The sequence below is a fragment of the Fringilla coelebs genome (assembly GCF_963513975.1).
Source record: "Fringilla coelebs genome assembly, chromosome: 8".
NCBI classification, from domain to species: domain Eukaryota; kingdom Metazoa; phylum Chordata; class Aves; order Passeriformes; family Fringillidae; genus Fringilla; species Fringilla coelebs.
The window spans coordinates 18460896-18484616 of NC_140066.1; the positions used below are offsets into that span (position 1 = coordinate 18460896).

General features: G+C 41.5%; 1 protein-coding gene across 2 annotated transcripts in view; it reads right to left on the reverse strand.

Moving 5' to 3' along the window:
- MARCHF8 (membrane associated ring-CH-type finger 8) overlaps positions 1-23721 on the reverse strand; it is an 88141-nt gene that overhangs the window by 62030 nt on the left and 2390 nt on the right. For both annotated transcript variants that reach the window (XM_084210202.1, XM_084210201.1), the window contains exon 2: positions 5557-5735. In XM_084210202.1, the coding sequence (XP_084066328.1) occupies positions 5557-5652 (96 nt within the window). In that variant the 5' untranslated portion in view covers positions 5653-5735. The remainder of the gene's footprint in view (positions 1-5556; positions 5736-23721) is intronic.

Sequence of the window (23721 nt, forward strand, 5' to 3'; positions counted from 1 at the left end):
GTCTGTGGACTGGGACTTTGGCAAAGCAGACATTTCAAAAGACCTAGTGACAAAGGCTTCCAGCTGCTCAGCTTTTATCCATACACTTGAAGTCCTTCATAAGGCTAGTCAAGAGTGCCAGCCCTCTTTCACAGATGGGAGTTGGGATAGCACAAGAAGCCAAAGGATTTGCCCAATGCTATCTAGCAGGGTGGTAAAACAAAAACAAATCCCAGATTACAGACCTGGCTTAATTCAGGCCTGGCTTCACTCTGTGTGCTTCTTGACAGTTTTCCAGGTACCACACCAAAGCCAAAGTAAGTCATGCTCTTGCCAGGAACACATGGGACAGTAGAAGAAAGCCCTTAAGCTGGCAAGAGGCAGGAAGAGTGGAAAGTGTAACTTTTTCTGAGAAATGCTTTATGATCCATTGATAAACACCTGAAGTAAAAACCAAGATTTGAATTGTCAGGAAAGGTCTTCACAATTCCCACCCACTCTGAGCCTATGCCTACAAGAAGTACAGCAGGAGAAGTATATTCTGCTTCTCACAGAAGAGATAAAGAATACTCAGACAAAAACCCTTCCATAGTTAGCCAGTTTTGATACAAAGCAAACTTCAAAAAGGAAAAATACCAGGCCCTATGTTAATATATGACATAAACACACAAATCACAGTACAAAAAATAAAAGGGGTGAAATTCACAAAGGATTTAGAGCCTGGTTGCTTAATGAATGATTTAGTTTAATGGGCAAGGAAAACCAAACACACGCACACAGAGCCTTACAAAGCCTGAGTATCTGGACCAAATTCAGCCACTCAGAGACCACATTCACAGCTCAAAGCCCAAAAAGTGAATGGAGAAAGTCAGAGTGCTTCTGTACCTTCAAAACAGCTCTCAAGGTGTCATTCTAGATTCAACAACATAAAGCACATATCTTTACCTTGAGAATACTGATCTATGACTACAAACTCTTGCAAATGCATCAATTGCTTTTTTTCCCCTAAGTCCTGCTTTTCCAGTAAGATGTGGCTTATTTGAATCAATAGGCCATAGTGCCTTTCCTGTTACAGGATGCAGGAGATCATTACAAAGGCAGAAGAACTTTATGAAGATGTAGCACAATGTGCTTCTCTCTCACCATAATTTCATCCACACAAATGAGGCACTCGGTATCTTCCAGATGACAGCTTTGAGAAGTACCTGGAGATGTCAGGAACAATCACAGCATCTCTGTGGAGCATGTAGCAGCCAGTAATACTACATAGCACTTAGAAAACAAGAGAAGTGAGCAGAAGGGAGTTTCAGCTGATCAGCTGGAATCAGCAGGTTTAAATCTGACTAGAGCATTGATCTGCATCTGTGATAAATGCTGTGTGATCTTTGATGACAGCTCAGCATTGATTCTCAGGTTGAGGCTACTGAGAAGAAACAGTACTGTGCCCAAAAATGACTTGCACCAACATCTCATGATCTCTCATTCCATCACTGATCCCACCCATCCCTGATCTGCTTATGAGATCTGCAGAGATCACAGCACCAGAGGGCATGGCTGCTGCACATTTTCAGAAGAGTGGTGAAAAGCTATTGCTGAGGGAGCTTCACTCACTGCAGTAACACTAACAACTTGTAGCAGACATCAGTGCTTCAGTGAGGAAGGCAGAAAGCCCTCAAAAAGACAATGATATAACAAACGCAGAACACCACCTCAATCACATGCCAGCATCGTTTCCTTGTTTCCCATGAAATCCTGAGAGCTGTTTGCTTTTGCATGCCCTAGGAAACATTGCTGCCAGCATACTGCCCACCAAACAGGGGAAGGGGGTTGTAGCTTCACACACAATAGAGCAACTCTCCCTTAAAGCAGGTAAGCATGAAGCTATTCCTAGTGAAGGGTAAGAAGCTAATGATGGTTATTAATAGCCCTTAAAGCTATCAGTTCATCTGAGTTAAATGCAAGAGTAATAATCCCTTTACGACCTTCCTTATTTTACTGGGGAAATGGACAAAAGTTTCACGAAATATTGCTGATAACCTCAGATTTCAACTATTTTAAATGTTGAAAATTACATTAACCTGAATCTACCAGGCTCTTATGTATACATATCACTGAGGACATAGACCAGAAATGGTAGACAAAAACCTTTCTTAGTAGCACTTCTTCAAATTCAATAGGATTTTTGCCACAGTCTTTCCCAGGTACTGAGTCTACAATTTAATCTACCATTAAGCATGCCTAGGTATTATACATCACTCAATATGAAAACCTGCACTGTAATGATAAAGGTGGTAAGGATTTCTTGCTGTTCTTCACTTAGTTACAAAACAGTAGTCCAGAAAATTTCCTCTTGTAGCAAGAAAAACTAGAATAAAACCAAGCCTTAACCTGAAATCCAAGAGCTACATCTTGACCAGAAGCAAAGAAGAGAAGAAATCGTGAGATCTGTACTGTTCAGGTTGAGAATTCTTCCTCTGCAGCTCTACAACAAATGTGGGTAACTAACCACATCCATAATTACAAAAGATAGCAGAATATAAAGCATGTTCTGGGAAATAGGAAAGACACTGATTTTTCAGAGACTGGTGGACATTCTCTCTCTAGGCACCTTGGCCCTTCATTTTCTGTTGCTGTGCTTCTTGAGCCTTTCCTCCAAAGGACTTCTTACAATGCAGGATGTAGGTACGAACAAGCCAAAGGCCTGGTTTGAAATAGCAAAAATGAAAGCAAGACAAAATTACATCTGCTAGATGACACTCTGCCTTTATTCACCTCGGCTTTAGCCACAGCTTGTTAATAAACAGAGGACATATGTACATGAGTCTGCTCAATCTATAAAGTGCACACCTGGAAATGCATTTGGTCTAAGAAGCCTGGTCCTACATAGCAAACCTATATATTTATCTGTGAAACAGTACTATTGGTTTTGATTGTGGTTTGATTTTGTTCAGATTGTCAAGTGGCTTTGTACAACTCAAATATTTTAAGACCACAGCATACACATTTGTTTGAGTAGCTTACTGCTCCTGCACAGAAAAAGTAAGAAATTTACTATTCTTATTACATAATAAAGGTAAGGAAAGAAAATCATGGTACTTGAATCGAACTGTGAAATGTTGCAGGTTTTTCTCAAAAACTATTGTATGTTTTTGCAGACATAAGAACTGTGTCTAGGCCAACTACAACATAAGGAAATAACTGTGACCTGGGTTGTCTAATGGGAACTTATGCAACTGAGATATGAAAGTATGAAGTTACACTGACTTTATACTGGAATACCTCTCTCTTGTACAGCAGATGTTACCTAGGGCACAACAACTACCTGTAACTGCCCAGCAGATTTGCCCAATACAGGATCATGTTCAGCTGTATTGCTGCTCTTTATCTTGGAGTTGCTATCTCAACAGAAAACAGGTATTTTGAAACTGAAATCTGATTTAAAATATGGCAAGGATAATCTTGAAATTCTTTTTCTCTTGCATCCCATCTCCCCTTTACCATATTCTTTATATATGAGCAAAACTCAGTCTTGCCCAGTGGGACTTGACTGCATCCAAGAGTTAACAGGGACTCTGACTATAAAGTATCCTTGAACATCCTAACAGATGCAATATGAAAATTTAACTGGATTGGTCAAAGTCAGCACATTAACAAATTGACTGCCCTCCAGCTCATTGTAAGATCCAGCATTAAAGATTAACACCAGAAGCAGGAGTGAGGTGCTTAAGAGCCAGGCTCATGTGCACAGGAGCAGACACAGTGTCAGTACAGCTGACAGCTCACCGAGAGCTCCAGCTATTCCAGCTGTAGTTTTGCCAGAATGCAGGACAACTAGCGATGAATGAATATGCTGATGGAGACAGGAAGGACAAGACTTGGGAAACACAGTGTTTCCAAGTTAGCCTAATCTATTGCTTGCATGGTCCCACTTCCTCTTCAACACTGCACATATTTAAACAAGTATTCTCTTCTGTTTCTAATGTGCTAAGGCTTGAACATATAACAGCAACCCAGCAAGGGGAACAATAATCAACATTTCAACTAGTTATCATGAAAGAAACACAGGGGATATTTCTTAACACCAAAGTCACTGTGTTGGAAATTAAAAACATGTTTAGAAGAGTTGAGACTCTCACTTGAGCCTACTGTGTGGTTAGAGGCACAAGTTGTTCTGATCTGCCTCCTTATCTCCACTGCCCCAGAGTAGAGTAGTAAATTCACAGCACTGCCCTGCATTTGACAAAGGAACTGTTTCACTCCCAGCACATACAGTTACTATATGGGAGAGCACCAAAGGAAGGAAACAGCAGAGCCCTCTTACCCAGGGAGCTGCCCAGACAGTAACTATATGTGACAGGTTGGAAGTGACAGATGCCAGCAGACTCCTGAGACAAGGTGCTTTATGGATTTAGAGCATCTCCTCTGTTATAGTAACTTCTTGCCTAGTTCTGGGAACCAAAGGCAGCAGTGTGCCAGCCTAATTAATTACTGGTTTAAGAATCTGAAGGGCTAGAATCCATTTTAAGATGTTACTAAGGAAAAGACTCAAAACGGCCAATATTAGGACAGTTTCTTTCTCCTGGTGACTTGGATAGGTGCAATGTAGACAGCTGCCAGGTGAGATGGGTCATCAGGGCAAATTATCCCAAAACCACATCAGAAATCACTCTTTTACCGTACTCAAAGTTAGTGTTGGTGAATCCCCTCCTGTAACATGACAGTGCCTTTCTAGTCCCTTATACATAAGCTACCCCCCATCTGTAATCAGCACCACTCTAGGTCTCCTCAGGGTTAACCACTGCTGAGCAGTCCACAAAGCAAGCCCTGCAGCTGTACCAGCAAGCCCTGCAGCTGTACCATAATGTGAATGTTCTCCTGACGTCATTCTATGTTAAAGCTACAAAACCACAAAGATTTTTCTGTGGAACTGACAGCTAATGTAAGATCAATGCACTACAGTGTACACTAAAGCAGGATGCACATTAAGGTTTTTGGGCTGGATCAGACACAGCCTGAATAAATAAGGTTGACATGTGAAGACTAGACATAGTCTAGTCTTCTTCACATGCTGTTACAAACTGTTTAGTAGTGTACTGATTGGATTTTACTGGACTTAGAATCAGAAGATACTACAGATATTTTTGCATTAGCACCATAGCAAGACCTCAGACTGATTCCACTCACACACATACTCCCAAATTAAAAATACAAATCATATTGCATAAACCAGTACAGTATGTATACATATGGGTGGACACACCTGTAACAGCTTCTACAATAATGGTATTAGAGCCATCATCCAAATCCCTATCTGCTTTGAATTCTTATGCAAAATAGATGGCTGTAGCTTGCATTTTGCAGAAGTTACTCAACAAAAATCTCTAGAATTTTGAAGCCAGCTGCTTTAAAATAGCAAACACAAAAATAAGAACATAATTTGGTAGCATTTGTCCTCACTAAATGCAGCAGTAATGCAAGCGGTTGGGGTTTTGGGAAAAGAATCAGGTCTGATTTGGTAACCCCTATCATTTTATACTTAGATAACTTGCCATGAAAATCAAGCATATCTGACAGTACCTGTTCCTCTTTTTCTTTGGTCTTGCTCCTGGAGACTCTGGAAGAGGTAACATCCTGAGCTGGAATGACAGAGATTTGATGCAGTGGCATGTTCATCACACCGCCTTGTTTGGTCCTATCATTTACAGGAAGGAGGCTTGAACGCAGTGCTCATTCTGTGCCATTGTAAGGCCTTGCAACTAAAAAATAAAAATATTAGATGATGTTAAAGTAGCTTGAAATGCAGTAATTTCTAAACCAAAGCTATGCCATCCACTGCACCAAGACATATGTCTTATTTTCTCTGGATTCTGGTGCCTTTGCTGAGTGAGAAGAGACAGAAATTTTGAAGAATTTTAACTAGACAGGTCAGAGCACAATTAACGCAAAATGAACGCATAAATTCTCAACCAGTTCTGAAAGCATTCTAAGAGCAGAGCTAGAGGGCAGGGATCATGCTTGAGTTTGCTTGGATAGGGACAGGGAGGAATAGCAGCTCTCCAAGCTGAGAGTGCTACCTGGAGGTGCAGAGAACAAAGCTCATACAGGTAAGTTTCCTAAACCGCCAACCCCCCATACGGGATGGAATTGCCTCAGGAGTCATCCTAAAAGAACCTGACTGCTACAGCTTTGGCTAAAAACAGACAATAGCCTCCATTTGGCTCTTGTCATTCATATAAACCTGTACCAGTTGAAAGATGTATCACATGAGCTGTTCCTTTCCTAAGACTATTAGAGATTAATATAATCAAAATCCCTCACTAGCGATTGTGAATTCACTGGATAGACTACACACAGTTTATCCTTCTTCTACTAATGTAACAGGGAAGCACTACACATAGGAAAGATAGTGATAGACATAAATTAGCCAAAATTGGCAATGCTAATCTGAAAGGCAGGCATAATTAACCATACCTTTTATTATATTAGTGAAGTTACAATAAATAAAAAGCTTTTTGAAACATGTAATATCATGGAGTGTTTATTTGGAATGTAATTTGCCATAAATGAGACACAATCAATTGTGTTTAAAGAACAGATTAGAAAGGAATTAACACAGCAGGGACTATATTAAACAGGGCAACTGAATGATGCACTGTTCTTCTGTTTCCATAACATACCAACTTTTAGTTTGGCTGGTTCTGAATCTGAAAAAGCAGAAAAGAGAGACTAGATAAATGCCCTATGTATTAAGTTGTTTATTAATTTGGAAATAGTATATCAGCACTTAGTGCATACCCTTAATTTATACTGTACACATTTTTTATTTAACGTTTAATTGGAAATTTTGAAGATAGAACCAGACCATTCAGCATAGTTCATGGAATCAAAAACCTAAAAAGCTTGGCTTATTTCCACTAGACTCCACAGGAATACTGCAGCTGTGTAAAATGAGAACAGAATCAACTATTTTGACTGGTTTTGATTAAACAATAGGAAAAAAAAATTAAGTTCCAATGCACTTTATATGGAGAATGACAGTCACGATCCTCTTTTCACTAAGAGGGAAAGAATTATCAAAGGTAGTAGAGAAAATCATGAACAAAACCAAAAATGTAAGCAAGGCCCGCTGCATCCCAATCACACACTCCATCTGCTGCCTGATGCTGTTTGCCTGTCTGAGCACTCAGCCAAGTTCAAGAGCTTTACTGACACGTGGGCAGGATTTGTATTACTCCCATAGAGGCCAAGGCAGCATCATAAAGCACGCATGAGAGCTTTAAAGGCAACGCCTCCGTAACTTTCAGGCATCACTTACTTTAAAAGTAAAATATATCAGTGTGCATAAACTAGCAACAAGGACACTTCCTTACTGGAGGACAAATGGAAACATGAGATTTACTAGCATTATTGAATCCCAGCACAAAGAGAAAACACAGAACCTCCTCAGATCCTCCTCACACCTGCTTAGTTACATCCTCTAAAAGAGCCAAGCCAGAGGGAATATAAACATGAGCTGAGATGGGATTATCAAACCACAATAAACAAGGTGGGAAGGGAAGGTATTTTCCCAAGAAAACACAGAGAAAGGAAATCCAGAGAACATTAAGCTTCAATGAAAATATGCCAGGTAATATGTAATGGAGCAAAAGTGAAGGAGTTCTGTTCTGTGTCTCCCCTCAAAAAGGCTTTTGGGCTTGCAGGCAAGGACAAGTTATGACTATAAAGAGAACATGGAAAATTATTGGAAAACACGGTTAACCTTCTCTGATGATGGCAAACAAGTCAAACCAGTTTTTTTGCAGGTATTTCAAGGACAGCATGTGTTAGAATTCTTTGAAAGAGCTCAAACAGCAGATATAATCCAACTGTGTATTCAAAGATGATGTGAAACAGCCCTCCTCTGGTAAAGAAGCCTGGCAGACGCTCTAATAAAGCCTGCCTTTGTTCAAGGGTGGCTTAGAGAAAGCTGTAAACTAAACCCAGATGCCACCCTGTCGCATCCCCAATCTGCTGGGTCCCTAATAATGCACACAACTCAAATTCTGTCTGTATCAACCCAAAGCACTTTAACTCCACAGGGCTAATTAAAGGATAAAGTTACGTGAATGAGCAGACCATCTGCAGTACTGAGTACAAACAGACAGGCATGCCAGAAAAGCAGTGCCACTCAAAGCCAACACAAAGCGAGTTATGACAAGTTCCATGGGATATTTCACAGCTAAATTAATTCCACGTCCTACCTGATTCAAAGGTGAGGAGTTAGGAACCTGCAAAGTAGGATCCAAACTTGAAGCACATCAAATTGGGGGCCTTCCAAAAAGGAAAAAGTGCTAAGGCAACGAGACTGTTCCTAGATAGTCCCTTCTGTTCAGGATTCCAGTTAGATATTTAGGCCATACCTCACACAAAATGAGAATTCCTCATTAATACATCATTTCCATCCAACAGCAAAGTACACTTGCCCAGGAGGTGGCAGGTAGGGGCTCAGCTTCCTCCTTCACTGTGTTTTATTTGGTTCCTAACTTCCTGCAAAGCTGGCTGGGGCACATGGGAATGCCAAGACAGAGGACAGCTTGTTACTCTTATCTATAGCCACACTGGTTCCTAAAATATGGACTCCAGCCATACTGCCATTGCAGAGTCTTCAAAAACAAATGCCATTTTAAAAGACAAAAGAGGTCAAAATCCTGGCTGCAGAGCCCCTAGATGATCATAACTCAGTGAAGCTAAGATTTCATCCACTCAGGTAGTCCAGTTTGGCTTTCTGCAGGATAGGCAAAACAGTAACTAAAAATACCTGCAGACACCTGGACCCACCCTACCTAGGTCCTCATTGCGTTGATAGAAATACAAGGCTGCAGCAAAATCAGCCAGATTCAGAGAACACAGGACAGAGTCTCTCAAGGTAGCTGAGAAGTAAAAAAGAAGGAAAGACATGCACACGACTTGGACCTGGTGGCTGGGGCATTCCCTTGAACAGTACATCTGACAGAAGCAGAAAATTAGGTTCTTCTGGGTTATCAGCAGGAAGTACTTGGTGCTAAGGAAACCTTCCAGTCTGATCGTTCATGTGACTCTGGCAGTTGCACTCCCAACACCAGAGATTTTCACTGCTAGGACTGAAGCCCCCTTAAAGCAGGAGGCTCCTGTGAGCCATGAGACCCCTGCTTGACTCCCTGCACACTGCGCTCACACAGCCAGACCAGGTTTCCTTACTGGTTTGTCCCCAGGTTTCCCATGGCAGTGTCTCAGATGTCTTGTTCCACAAAACCATTTATTTACAGTGCAGTAACACACCAGCCTGAGCTGGCCCCTCCAAGGAGCTCCCCCAACAAAGCACCTCCTGGGCTTTTATCCCATCACAGTCTACCTGCACACAAATCTCACTCTTGTCCTGAGTCCCCTGATCCTGCTGTGTCTCCACCTCACTGGCACTACTCATCTTCAGGCCCTTTGATGTCCAAGAGGTTGGCAATTCACGGTCTCTTGTCTCAGGCTCCCACCCAGAGCTCAATCTGCATCTGAACTAACTGCACCAGATGTATCCCTCAACAATGAGAAGGGACAACAACAAGAGTATAACAGAAGTAGTGGAAACCACTTGGAATTCCCTCTTTAATCATCCACCCTGTCAAGACCTCAGTTTCCCAAGTGACAGCAAGAATGTGAGATGAACCAAATGATTTGTAACTTGCTGGAATGTTAGAGTGTCAAGTGCCATTGGAAGAATGCAGATAGAAGTCCTTCCTCACCTGTCAGCCTTCTGCCCGTTACATGCTCCAAAATAAAGGCTAAACTACTCTTTACCAAAGATTCACAGCTGAAATGGGGCAAGTAAGCACAAATGATGATTTCCTGTCTGTGGTTTGGGACGTACCAGAGTCTATAAACATGCCATCTGCCAACAGCAGATTCTCTTAGGTCATTTATACTTCAGAAAGTCCACCATATTCCCTTGCTACACAGGGTATGCTGGAAAACCTCAACAGAAGCTCTGGAGCTGTAGTGGCACTGGCTGCAGATGTACACAGGCCTTACCAAACGAAATGCATCCTGAGGATGTATGTAAGTGTGTACAAATGCTTTGTATTACTCAGAAAGGGTAAAAATACACCAGTCAAATAGGTCAGTTGCTTTCCTGTTTAAAGTACAATAGGTATTCTGGATTAAAATAATATGTCTTTATATGCATGAAAGATATGCCCTGGAACCTGTGGCAGAAGCAAGATGATAGTCACTAACAGAAGGGAATTGGAAAGAATTTCACGTGTGAGTTATTCTGGGCTGCCCCAAGGTTTCTTAACTTCTCTTCAACTGCCCCAGCAGGGATGGTGAGCAGCATCACCTGTGTCAGAGCTCTGACAATCTGTAGCAGGGTGAACGGGTTAAAAATGAAGCAACAGATCACTGATGTCCACATAATACAGACAGTGAAGTACCATCCACTGCTGTGCCAATTCTGCCATAGGATAAATCAATCTGTAGACTGCAGGGCACCTTCCAGATGCAGGCTGAAAATTCTGCTCTGAGACTTTGCGGATCTCTGCCATGCAGCCTGGTCTTCTGAAACTTCCCCTCTACGCAGCACAAAGCCTGACCAACCCAGGAAGGAATGGAAACTCCCTGAAGAAATTTGCTGCTAGATGGTGTAACATCTTCATCAACTGGCTTACTTGCTCATAGTAAGACTTAAAACAGTCTATTAATGCAGATTTGGATCTTTGTCTGCTGGAGGTCTTGATGCGAAATCTCAAAGCTTCATTTAAAGAATGCCTTTGGTTTTGTGTTTTTGTCATTGTTCTGAAGGTAGCAGAAGCCCTTATCCAGTGACTTTAGTAAATTCCTGTGTGCATCTTAACTTTTCCTAGCTAGTTTGACATTTCAGATGGATATAGCTTATGTCTACTTTCTGTACACTACATTTCCATATTTGCAAATATTTCCAATCCTATCAGCCCGTGTTGGCTCCAGTTTGAAGCTTTTATTTATTTCATTTTGAGCTTGTTCGGACTCTTCCCCTACTAATGTATGTTACATAACGCTCTTCTAGAGATGACAGATGTGCATTTTCAAAAAGAGGATCCTGCATCTGCGTTTCAGTTTAGTTTACTGTAGCTTAATCAGTACTTTGTTAACAGCAGTATTTAAGAGATGTTATCAAGCCTCATGCACTTGACATGCATTTGTTAACTTGACAAACAAATCTAATCAAGAGAGCTTAAGGGAGAGGAACTAACACTTCCTTTCCTGCAGTACCTTTCACATTTCACTCTAATGTTGTACTAACCCTGAAAAGAACCCTTGTATTCAGACCAGGCAGATATAATTCTGGATTATTGCTATTTACAGCTCTGAGTCTGCCCATCTATCTTGCACTGTTTACTAGCTTAGCTGTAACTTCTCCCTGTATTATCTCAGTTCCTCCTTTCCTCCACCAGCTAGTGTCCCCAAACTAATCAGCTTCAAGACATTAAGTTTGAATATATTTTTAAATCATGTTATTTAGTAGTTGAAATCAAAAGGAAGACTTGGAAAGGGGCCAAAAGTTTCTTCTGCAAGTTCCCCATCTTCCCTTTGAAAGCTTCTCAATATGAAGTTGTAGACTACACATAACCCACAGAGAAACAGAGGTATCTGCCAGCTCTAACTCCTCTCCAAATAAGAATACAGTTATTTTTATGAATATAATACAACTAGACAAGCAAGCAGTTAAACTGCAGTCTCAATAAATAACAGTCCCAAAGCTCTTAGCTACCCCTTCCCATGATTTCAATGGAAGCTAAACAGCATCTGGACCTCTGAAAAACAAGTTCCTAAAAACTGTTCCCTTCAAATTAAATCAGCTGATCAATGGGATTATGAGCTAGCTTGGTTAGCATTCAGGAAAACAAATGTCACTTCCCTCTGCTAACAGTAACACAATAGTACAGTCATTACAGTCCCCTGAGAAACAAAGAAATTACTTTTGTCTGCTTCTGCTACTAATAGAAATTTACCTGCATCAGAAGCATCACTGATCAGTCCTGATGCCCTGTGGAAAAAACAAAGCACCAGGTGCTCCACACACACCTGGGGCAGTAAGCTCCTGCTACAGATGCAAAACTTCTTTACATCAGAGGTGTGCTCGTTCACAGACATTTTTAAGAAACTCCCTTTGTATATTTTTTTATGAAACAGACCATAAAAACATCAGCAATAATCCCTGGGACAGTCTCAAACTACAGCAAGCAAAAAGAAGTAAAGCAAGACTTTGATTCTCTACATTGGAAAGTCCTAATGATGGAGGCCAGGGAGAAGTAACAGCCAGGGCTCCTGTTTTCTCAGCCAGCAAATTCCTCTACCTGCTGAATTCCCAAATCTATTTGCATAAGGGAGGGCCATTCACTCTCTTGCCTCAATAATCACCATTTGTCCTCACCCCTTCACATTAAAGACATCTTGCTTCTGAACAGAGCAAGTCTAGCACATGAATCTCACTCACAGCAAGCTGTGAGTCTTTACATTACAGCAAGGACTGTGAGGACATTACATCACAGCCAGTTTGGGGCTTGCCTTATCACTTTTAGCCATGATCCCATCAACTCCCAGCACGAGGAGAGACTGGCTTCCTGAGAAATAAATGCCCCTCTCCAGAAGAGGCACTCTTCCCTCCAATTTGGCACTGAAGCCACCCTGCAGATCAAAAATGAGGATGTCTTCATCACACAACTTAAATTTTTCTAAAAGATATGGATGAAGACTTGCTTTGTTACAATCCTCATTGTCAGAGAAGAACATGCCACAGTATTATACTCATTCCCACGGTTTCTGAGAAGAGCTGTCTTTCCTTCTTCACTGCACGTCCAAAAGTAATGCACAGCAGTAACCTACATGGATTCCAATGCGAACACATGTTTGGGACTGGTCCACCAAGACTGCTGCAGCTGGTTGACTGCAATTGCAGATCATCCTGCAATCAGCACTGAAGGGTCCACAGTACAGCTACTGAATACAAAGCCACTCCCCTCACCCCTACTCATGCGCAAATGCCATAACCCACAAGACTATGACATCCCTCAGAAAGACAGCAAGTGATATCAGGGACAAGGAAACACCCCAGACTTCCAGAATAACTGCAAATCTATGGGGGAAAAAGCCCACATGATCATTGGGATTTGGCAAAGGGCTCCTTGTGACAACTGATATTTTTAAAAAGAAAATGTAATGAAGATTATAATCCAATGGAAGAAGAGACATACTAATACATATATAGACCAGAGAGAAGAATTTACACCTATTACTTGCAGGTAAACTTCTAGACTAGTACACAAGTCCACATGATACAATGTAACACTTACAGATAATTTATGATCCTTTCCCATTCTCTCTTCATAAAACTCTAAGTTCTGAAATCCAAAGAAAAATTGCTCTGTATTTTTGTCTTCAAAATTAAAGATTATTTAAAAAATGCATACATTTACAATGAAGACAACAAAAGCCTGGGTGTCTCAACCAGTATAAATATTTACAATGCAAGACAGTGATGAAACAGAACAATCTCACCACTGTTCAGTGAAGACATTGCTCACATTCTATATTGTACAGGGATAACAACAATGCATTTTTAGGAAATTATCATTAAAAAGTAAGGCTGTATAAAGCTCACAGACAGAGTCCAGGTCTGTGAGCTGAACTAAATCCCTTCCAGTGCCAGAACAAGACAGCCTCTTCCAGCTGCAACCTTATCATGGGTTTTGCTGGGTGGTTAAAAAGGCTGCATGTGTCTATCATATTTTAAGTGTCCCTGGTGTAGTTTAAAGGCCAGGCAACTGATTCCAGATGGCTGACCAACAGTCAGAGCCCAGCTCCCTGTGCCAGAGCTGACACCGACACGTGCTGGCAGCAGCGCAGCACCCGCACCGCTTCCCTTCATGAGGGTGTTATTTCACACCAGCCTGCTGGCACGTGTCTGCTGGTTCTGACCATCCTTCCCCCACAACAGTGCTCTGTGCCACCCGAAAAGAAGGGACTGGCATTACTGAAACCCACAGACAAGGCATTCCTTACCACAGTCTATAAAGGGCCATTCATCCCCACTGTACCTAAAATAGCCACTGGATGCAATCATGAGATGAATACGTGACTATGGATTCTTTTAAATCACTGCCTTCTTGCACAGACAAGGAAACAGTGTCCAGTAGTTGCATCCTCACCCATTGTCCCTGTTCTCAATTCAGTAATCAAGTGTTGACCCTTTCTGTCCCACCCAGTATTAGTCCCTTCATTTCTAAAAGCATCTAAAAGTTTAGAGATTTTATGAGAAATTTAGAGAAATGGCACAAAACTCCACCAATCCATTCCTATGCACTTGCAAGACCTGTATAGAATCCTATTAAAGCAAACCTATCACAGCTTTCTATCACCAGAATTACAGCAGTAAATCCAGCTATCATCCACTAGCTAGCTGCTCATTGCCAGCCAAACACAGCCAGCTGCAGAAAGCTACTGAGACAGAGTGAAGTACGCAGGTACAGAAAAATGGTGCTAATGACAAACACTTAGAACTGCACAGGTCTGTTTCTTGCTGCTGGAGAAGAGGCTGACTTGCAGTGCCCTTCTGACCTACTCTTAAATGATTACCAGTTTTTACTCCAGCATGTGTTTCAAAGCAATCTCCAAGTGTCTAGTAAGGGAGAGGAGAGGCCCAAGCCATCAGACGGCAAAATTCTGTGGGAGAAAATGTGGTTTTGCAGGAACCTGGTGATAACTGGAGCAATACAATGGAATGGATACTGGGATGCTGTTGCATATTTACAAGGCAAGGCAGTAAAAGAAGCTGCTAAATGAAGTTCTCCAAAAAGGGAAATAAAATTCAGGAGCATGGCCACATCACTCATGCCAATTGACATGTCACATTCTTCAACCCAATGGTATTTAGAAGTGGCTTTTCTGTCTTTTCCCCAAGCACATGGTCTTTGCTTTAAATTAGTTTAAACAGGAGCCAGTGAGATGAGCCAAGTGTGCTAAACAAGGCCGATGCAACTCCGGTGCATATGAGCACTACTGTAAAACCTGAAAGACTCATAAAGACAAAACCTGGAAGAAACAGTAATCAGGTATCTGATTAATCAGGTATCTGTTGAAATTGAAAGCTAGAAGAAAAAAAAAATTTATTTATCAAGCTAAAATATCATTAGTCCTCATGGAAAATCTACTGCTGGAGAAAGAGGCAAGCATCGAACACATTGAATTTTACATCAACAGCACCCTTCACTGCAGAGAGGAAAACCCACACAACTCCACCCTACTCTCTCTCCTCCATGTTTCCCAGGACCCATATCAGCTGACTTTCCTGGTTTCCTTCTCTAAGTAGCTACAATTATGATAATATTCAGGGACATTTGCTCTCCCAAAGAGCAGATGAAAAATAACTACAAATAATATGAACATCAATCGAATTAGGCTAATGGAGAGATAATGATGTATTTCTCTATTAATCATTTTAAATGGCAAGTGCAAGTTTGTTTTTCTTTCTCAATTGGAAAAAAGAAAACTACCTCCTATTCCAAATGCAACAGATGTTACAAAGTCAAGACAAAAATCACCTCTGTTTTGTGCTCACTTCAAACAGTTGGCTTGTTCAATTCTAGAGAGTCCCTTTAGCACAGGCTCCCACACATGGGCTGTACAGCACATCAAGATGCTCACAAGGTATATAAAGACTAAAGATGTCTTCTGCTCTTTCTGAAGTGACAGGAACCCACAAGAGACCAAAACACTGCTGCTTTCCTCTTAGAGGACCCGATTATTCCCTTCAGTCTCTGGGCTCTACAGGAAGCAGCATTGTGCCTGGGAACAGGCATGGTCCCCTCTGCGTCACAAGTGACCTTGTGCCTGGCATGATGCTTCTCCACTGGCTTCGCTCTCTCTGAAAGAGGCACAAAGCCTTGAGCTTGGAGGAAGTCAAACTCCCTGTTTTTCAGGGACACATGCTATTCTGTGAATGACATTACCTGGCAACATTACCATTATCTTACAAAGAAATAATCTGGTACAAGCTCACATCCCTATATTTCCTGCAGTTATCAGAAGTTTCACATCTCAGCAATGCCAGTTGATCTCTCACCACCTCATTACAGACAACAGAAGTCAACTTAAATTAAATTGACAAGTGGCTAAAAAGTACTCAGATCCCAATCTCAGGAGATGTGAAATACCTCAGCTGAAAAGGCTCCCTCGTCCTTGCTGTGCTGCTTCTGCAGCAAAGTGACATATGTGTCTTAAAATGCTCAACCTAACAACTTCAAGCAGGAAACGACAATGTAACACACATAGAATGTTCTTTCTGTACTCATGCATTGGGTTTTCTGGGGTAGGTGTGGGTTTTTTTAAAGGAAAAATAAAACCTCTAGGAAGCAGATGCCCACCAAGGAGAGAATCTTCTCTGCCTAAAAAAAAAAAGACACTGCTGGAAAAACTGCACCCTACAGCATTTAGCTGGGGCAACGGCTCAGCATAAATGAAGAGCAGAGTTGCAACCATCAGTGTCAGAACAGCTGGTCTCCCCCCAAAATTACCTCCCCAAACACTGATTCTTTCCAGACTGGCAAAACCACTTCAGTCTCTGATCTTGTCCTATATGCAGGTTATGAATTAGAAGACTTCTCTAATTGGAGATCACCAGTGGAATTAGAAGGTAGATTATTTTTAGCAAGTGTCTGATTGAGCTGGAGCTGCATTCAGTTGCAAATTAGTTACTGCTTTTTCTTAGACTACATTTTACACATGAATTGCCAATACAACATTTAGAATCTCTTCAAAAGCCATCATCTACCAGCAAAGAAAAAGCAGCTATCATACACCCAAGAAAGTACTTAACATCTTCAAGTTTTTCACTCAAAGCCTAGAAAGAATAGCTCGAAGAGATGAAGAAAGGCCAAGGAAGAACCATCTTCACACGTCAGTGGCAAGGGCATTTGCAAGCTGGAGTAACCCATCCCTCTGCAAGCTGTCATGCTGGAGTGGCATCTTTTCTAGAAGGGGTCATAGAAGGCCCAGAGACAGTGTAACACGCTGTTTTATTGCTCACCAAGTTAAAGCATAACTTAGCCTGCTAGTGATTTTCTTCTTTTTTTGGCACGTTACAATAAAGGAAGAAACAGAGGCCCACAGAAGAAAGGCTTGGCTCAGAGACTTGCCAACTGTCCTTGACTCAGAGGGGTCACTGGACACAGGGAATAAACAGCATCTCAGAAAAGCAGGCCTGTGCTGCAGGATGTCCATGTTACTGCCCTTGGTGGGATGCACTCTGTACGGTCAAGTTGCTTTCCACTCCCATCCCCGGCTGACAAGAATTGCTTTCAGACTTGAAACCCAACAGTTTCATCATCTTATTGAATTCCCAATTCCTGACTCAGACATCTCTCATATGCATTAGCTAGATTACATCAACCACAAAGACCTACCCATGAGCCACACAGGATATAGCTCAAAAGCAATCACTCAGAGATTGGATCATCAGCTCTCTGAGTTTCCTTTCTCTCATTCATAGAAGCAGCAATGCAAACTGTGTGACAAGGGATAAGTGTATGCTTTGTAGTGTCATGTGGAAAGGGAGATAACACCAGAGCATCAGGATGCTACTGGAAAACATACCTTCCTTGAGCAGGGCATCCACCCTGAAGCAGAACCATCCCTGCAGCCTCCTCCCACAACCCCAGCACGAGGTATAGACAGTAAAGACAGGCTAAACCAAACCCATGCAGGTCTTACAGAGCAGAGAGCCTTAATACAGCAGCTAATGAGGACTTGAAAAGGCAGCTGACAAACAGCCAACCAGCGTGATGCCTGCAGGGCATCACAGCCCTACCAAGTCTCTGCAAAACACCTAGAGTTCTGCATAGTGAGAACATGCCAACTAAAAAACTTCCCAGTAGGCAAAGATGGATGAGACAGACTGAACACGTGTCCAAGCTGACAAGTAGAGCTCAAGTAGACAGAAAGCAAACAATCATAACAAACAGCTAACAAGACACAATGAAAGATCACAGCCAAGAATAAAATGCATGAGGTATCTAATTGCCTCTCTATATAAGGAACTGATCCTGCATTCTTTGCTCTCGGGCTGCTGGACCACATGACGCTATGCTTGCCAGGGTATCACTAACAAAGGAAAGTGAGTGAGAAATTGTATCTTGAATCACACATGTTCAGCTGCAACTGAGCTGGGATCCTTGTCCTGTGGTTGGAGAAGCTGATACCAACACCACCAGTAAATAAAAGCCTAGGTCTGGGGCAGATTAAAGTGTTTCAGGGTCCCCAAAACACCAGACACTCACCATGGGAGATCCTGGGAAGAAAAGCACCACCAAAAGACTGCAAAGTATATGTCAGACTCACCCTACTGCATTTGCTATGTCGATAAACAGAGGAGATACTGCCACACTTCTCTAGCAGCATCTCAAATGCAGCCTTACTGAGCAGGGGTAAAATGCAAGGAGCACTTAGGCAGACAGTACAAGGCACAGCGCTCTGGCAGGGCCGTCTCCTGCTGCTTTGAGGCTGCAGTTCTAATATATCACTTGCATACTGCCTCACTAGAAACAAAGACACACATTTCATTTGAGAAAGTAATCGAATGGTTTAGGAAAGGTCAAAGAAAAATAATTTTGAACTTCTTACCATTTGGAAATCACAACAGCGTTGCAAGTTCTCCATGATTTGCCTGGAAAACATTACAAGGCAGTTTTCCTATACTTTCAGGATCACACATAAAAAGATACTTATCTCTAAAAGGTCTCAGGAATGCAGAGTTCTGCAGGTGTACTAGAGCAGGACTCCTTTTCATACCCTGCCAAAGCATGCAGCAGCTCACACAGAACAATACAGAGACCTTTCAAGCCTTGCAATTTTGCAATGATTGATGAGAATTTCTGCAACACCAGAAATACTCAACTCGAGTGGTCTCAGTATGAGTTATTCTCCCCTGTCAGGTCTGACCCTAAGATGCAGGGTGCAAAATAGCGGAACATCGCTGTCAAAATAATCACAGAAACAACATACATGCCTCACACAAAGGAACTGCTAAGAGGCAACATACAGTTCTCATGCCCCAAAACAAGAAGATATTTCAAGGCTTCAATAGGAAAACATGGCATCAAGAACATCAATGGGTTTAGAAGGCTGAAATCTGATCTTGTTTTTATTAGCTTCTGCTTTATTATGCCAAGAACAAAGTTAAAACTCCCTTCCATATTTTAATCAAACCTGCTGTTGTTTTTTGCTATTTCCCAAGATCAAGTCGGCCTGACAAGAATAATGTAATTTTACAAGGGCATCTCTCCTCCCTCCACCCCCTTAGTTTTCAGACATTAATTCTGTGAAGAGTCTGATGCATCATGCCAGCTCTAATTTGGAAACAATACTTTAAATTTCTCCTAAGCTTTCAGAAGGCCTTGCAGTGGAAGAAGGCCATTCCACAGCCGAAGGACTGGCACAGTCTGAGATCCTGCATTTGGTATCCTGTGGTTGTAGGTTTCATAGGGGCCACTCATCCATGTGGCCTAGCTTATGTTTAAAAAGTGCCATCTCCATGGGCTTCAGCACAGGGCGAGGCTGCAGTTCTCAGCTGTGACATTGCATTTAATATTCCATTCTTTCTGCAACATCTAAAGTTCCAGCAATTATGTGACATTTAGCCAACAGGTTCAGAAGTTACTGGCAGTGTGATTGCATAAGCCCACTTCTCCTTAGAGAATGGGTTAAAAAATTTAAATAAAAATTCAAGAACCTTACAAATATCACGATAGAGATGACAGCTGAGTTACAGGAAACTAAGGTGTGTATAACTGAAGTAACTGAAACGGGAAAACAGGCCAGAAGCAGGAAAAAAGACTCAGATTTCCTGTCTCTCACAAAAAAAACCTTTTTAGCTGCAAGGGAACTTCCTCTTCTTTTTAAAGCTAAGCAGATTTTTTTCTTCTCATTGAAACAAGACAGCATTTAGTTCAGTATGCATTTATCATGTTTGGTGTAAAAAATCCTTTCCTCTAGAGATCACTTGTGATGTCAAAGAGCAGCAAATCTTCAGCCCACTTGCTTTTGTGGATTATATGCATGCACATACATACACATATAGACACATTTTATAGAAGCAGTTTTATTGTAAATCAATGGTCACAGATTGCACTAGAGAAAAAACACTGACAACAACTGTCCTTCCGAGTCCTGGCACTTTCAGCTCAGATTTGGCAGGCAAGCTCAAGATGATTATTCTAAAAGCTCTAACAATAATCACAGTTAAAAGGACATTTTGGATGCAGAACTGCAAGTGGAACTCACGTCATTTACTAGAAGGGAATGAAAAATCAAAGCCTACTGTCAACTTCAGAAAGAGTCAGACTGCTCCCATGAGTGTTTTCTTCTCTGTCATCACCTATGGTAAACTATTACCTCATGCTCCTCACATTCCTCTGGTATGCCAGACTTCACCATGCTGATGTATGATGAACCAAAAAGCCACTGCCAACTTTCATTTTTTATCTACTGTAGTAGAGTTCATCATGCTGTTAAATGCAAGTCCCTTAAGAGTGGTTTGCTGAAGGAGGCCACAGAAAATATGCAAGGAGACGAAACTACAGTCAGATAGGGCAAGCAGAGTCATTTGCAAGAATTTATTGCTATAATGTGGCCCATGTTATGAAACCATGGCAGAGCCCTGTATTGCATCACTTCCTGTTCTCTAATCCATCAATCTTCCCGTAAATATTTATATGCACATAGAAAAAAAAATACATCAACAGAAATATGCCACATTTTTCCATTAGCCTTTCTCTTCTGACTGATGCATTCGTAGTTACAAGAGATTATAACAAGGATTGGCATAGTAGTGAATCACCCCCAACAGCACACTGTGCTTTTACAACTAGAAATAGAGGGATCAGAGAGATTAATCCTCTGTCCTGGATGAGACAAGGAGCCAGTGACAGAAAATATAAATAGGCAGGGAAGGCTTTGTCTTCCTACAGTTCCTATTGGTGTTGAAGGAGTCTCTTCAACAAAGAAATGCTTTAGGAGACCTTTATGGATGACGTTAAACAAAGACATGCCTTTTGTAAATCCTGCAGTAATTTGGAGATGAGGGGTTCCCACCAATAATCCTGTGACATCACCTTCCCTCTCCCAGGAAAGTAAAGGCCAGGTTCACTGCCAAGAGAAGTGCTTACAGTAGAACATCTGACTGAAAACTTCCTCAATATTTAACTGGTGCTGTGGCGGGGGGGGTTGTTCAGAGTCAATTTGTTGCTTTCTTCAGTTAATGGTAGTCAAACAGTCCTCTAGAGGCAAAATTCACCCAAATCCCATGTCTAGAAGCCAGTTGCTAGTTTCAGTCCTAGGAGTCACGGCAATGTGTGGACCCCCACGCATCGGTGTGGCGTGCCCATGGAATTTCTTGTGCAATGAGAAAGCAGAACTTCAAACTCAACTCTAGCAACAAGAACAGAAGCACAACTCCCTTCCTCAAGCTGCACAATGGCACAGAGTTATTAGCAGTAAGTAAGTCTGAGTGACAAATTATTCTGGTCATTAGAATCAACAGATCATACCCAGGGGAAGCCTAGCTATTTATTCAGAAGCATTGGGGTTTTTTTCCCTACAGATATTCTTCCTTGCAGGCCTAGTACACACTCTAAAGAGGAACCAAAAAGCTTTTTAAAAATAAAGCACATTTGAGAGAAAGAGAGGTACAAAGGATCAGTATACTTTTTTAAAAATTAGCAACTTTATGTGTAAACTTGAACCGTATTCTTTTTTTTCTTCTTTTTTAGTCTGTCACCTTCTATCTTTCTTTCCTTCCCCTATTAACCAATTAGCCCTTTGATTCAAAGAGAGAAGTTTCTCATCCTGTAACAAGGACACGACAGAAGTCAAACTAGCAGCACAGGAAAGAACACCTGACTACATTTTTATTCCTTGTAATGAACCTCTTATCTAGATGGTGCATAAACACATGATCTTACTGAAGCCATGACCAAACTGGGAGACAAACTCCATCTTAGCTGAGGTAGCAGTGACCTGCTAAATAATGTTCTTAAGTCCAATGCCTGTTTTCCCAAGGAGAAACTCTGGTGCTGTTGTTCATCTGCAGCCTCATCTGCAAAAAGAACGGGTGACATGTGTTCTGTCCTGATGCCCTTTGAAGGGTAGATATCAAGGCATTCCCAACTGATACATAGGATTTACCTACCCCCAAAATATACAATATTTATATTCCATATGAATTCTGGCCACATATTTTGCAAGGTTTACAACTGGGATCCTTAAATGAGTCTCCAGGGATAAAGTGCTTATCTGCTACCTTTATTTCATATAACTATGGAAAATCTCAGCCACACTTTCTAGAACCTTTCACTATTTTCCACCCATTGCATATATACATATTACACATAGGTAATATATGTGTATTTTATCTAAAATTTCCAACACTGTTTTCAGTTGAGGCCAATCAACCATGACATTCTGTCAGGTCAAGTTCAAGATTTGCTACTAAGCCCCCCCACCTTGCCTGCAGGTACCAGATGTTGAGCTCCAGAGTGGTGCTCATTTTAAAAGACAGAGAAGTTTAACAGTCATTTACAAACACCTTTGACCTACATCAGCCCAAACATGATAACCAGCAGGACATATAAAAAAGGCCAGCCTTCCTTCTCAGTCCCTGGAGAAAAGAAATTGCAAGCACTAGAAACTGCTGATGGTTGAGAGCTCTTGCTGTTGCTGAACCATCTGGCTGTCTGGCAATGAGTTACATTTAAGAGTAACAAAGCTCTTAAAGCACACTTTTAATTGCAAAAGGACCAGGCTTCCAAGGGCTCTTGTCCATTTACCTGCCCCAGAATCAATAAACAAACACTATGTAATCCATTATTTGGTTTTTTAATGCTTCACATGAATGTGGATACCTTGATAAACCCCACAAAAACATTGTGGGAAGCAGTGAAAAATAATCTGGTTTAGAAATTAGGAGTTCTTTTGGGAAGTTTTTGGTAAAATCCAAACAGACCTAGTAAAACTGACCTTATCTCAGCAAAGAGCATTTCAACAATCTGGAGCTGTGAAAATTCACAGTGAACAAAGCCCACCCAGCAAGTATAATGCCAGCTCTGCTATGCTACATCGAGTTGCCACCAGATCTTTGCAGTCATTCCACAAGTCAGCAAAACAGAAGTCCCAGCAAACCCTGCATGAGCTCTGTATCACTATGGAAATTAATACAGTGAATTAGATGTGCAATCTACTTGGTTCACACAGCTCCTGCAGCAGCCAGCACTAGATGCTCCCAAGAAAGAACTGGCACGAGCAGTAAACGGATAACTCGGCTCCCAGGAAGATCTCCCCTCTAATACCTTATGCCCTGGAAGGGAAGTTTTTCCCAGACTTCAAGTTCTTCATTCTTTATAGCCTTCTACAGCTTTGCTAGTCACTATTTGTCTGCCACACAGACACAGTCCATGCAAAAGGTTGTTCAGGGTTCCTGGAAGTTCCTTCTTCCAATGCCTGTTAATTTTTTATGGTCCGTCTACTGGCTCTTAAAGAATGCTAGTTAAACACTTCTACAGGCTCAAGAGTTCCTTATATTTTTGGGGGAGGGTGGAAGGGCAGAGCAAGAGCAAAACAAAATAAAAAACAATTAGGAGAAACATAGAAAATGCCTCATTCCTGTTTTCATTTTTTCCTGGCAGATAGCCATGCACACTCTATTATTCA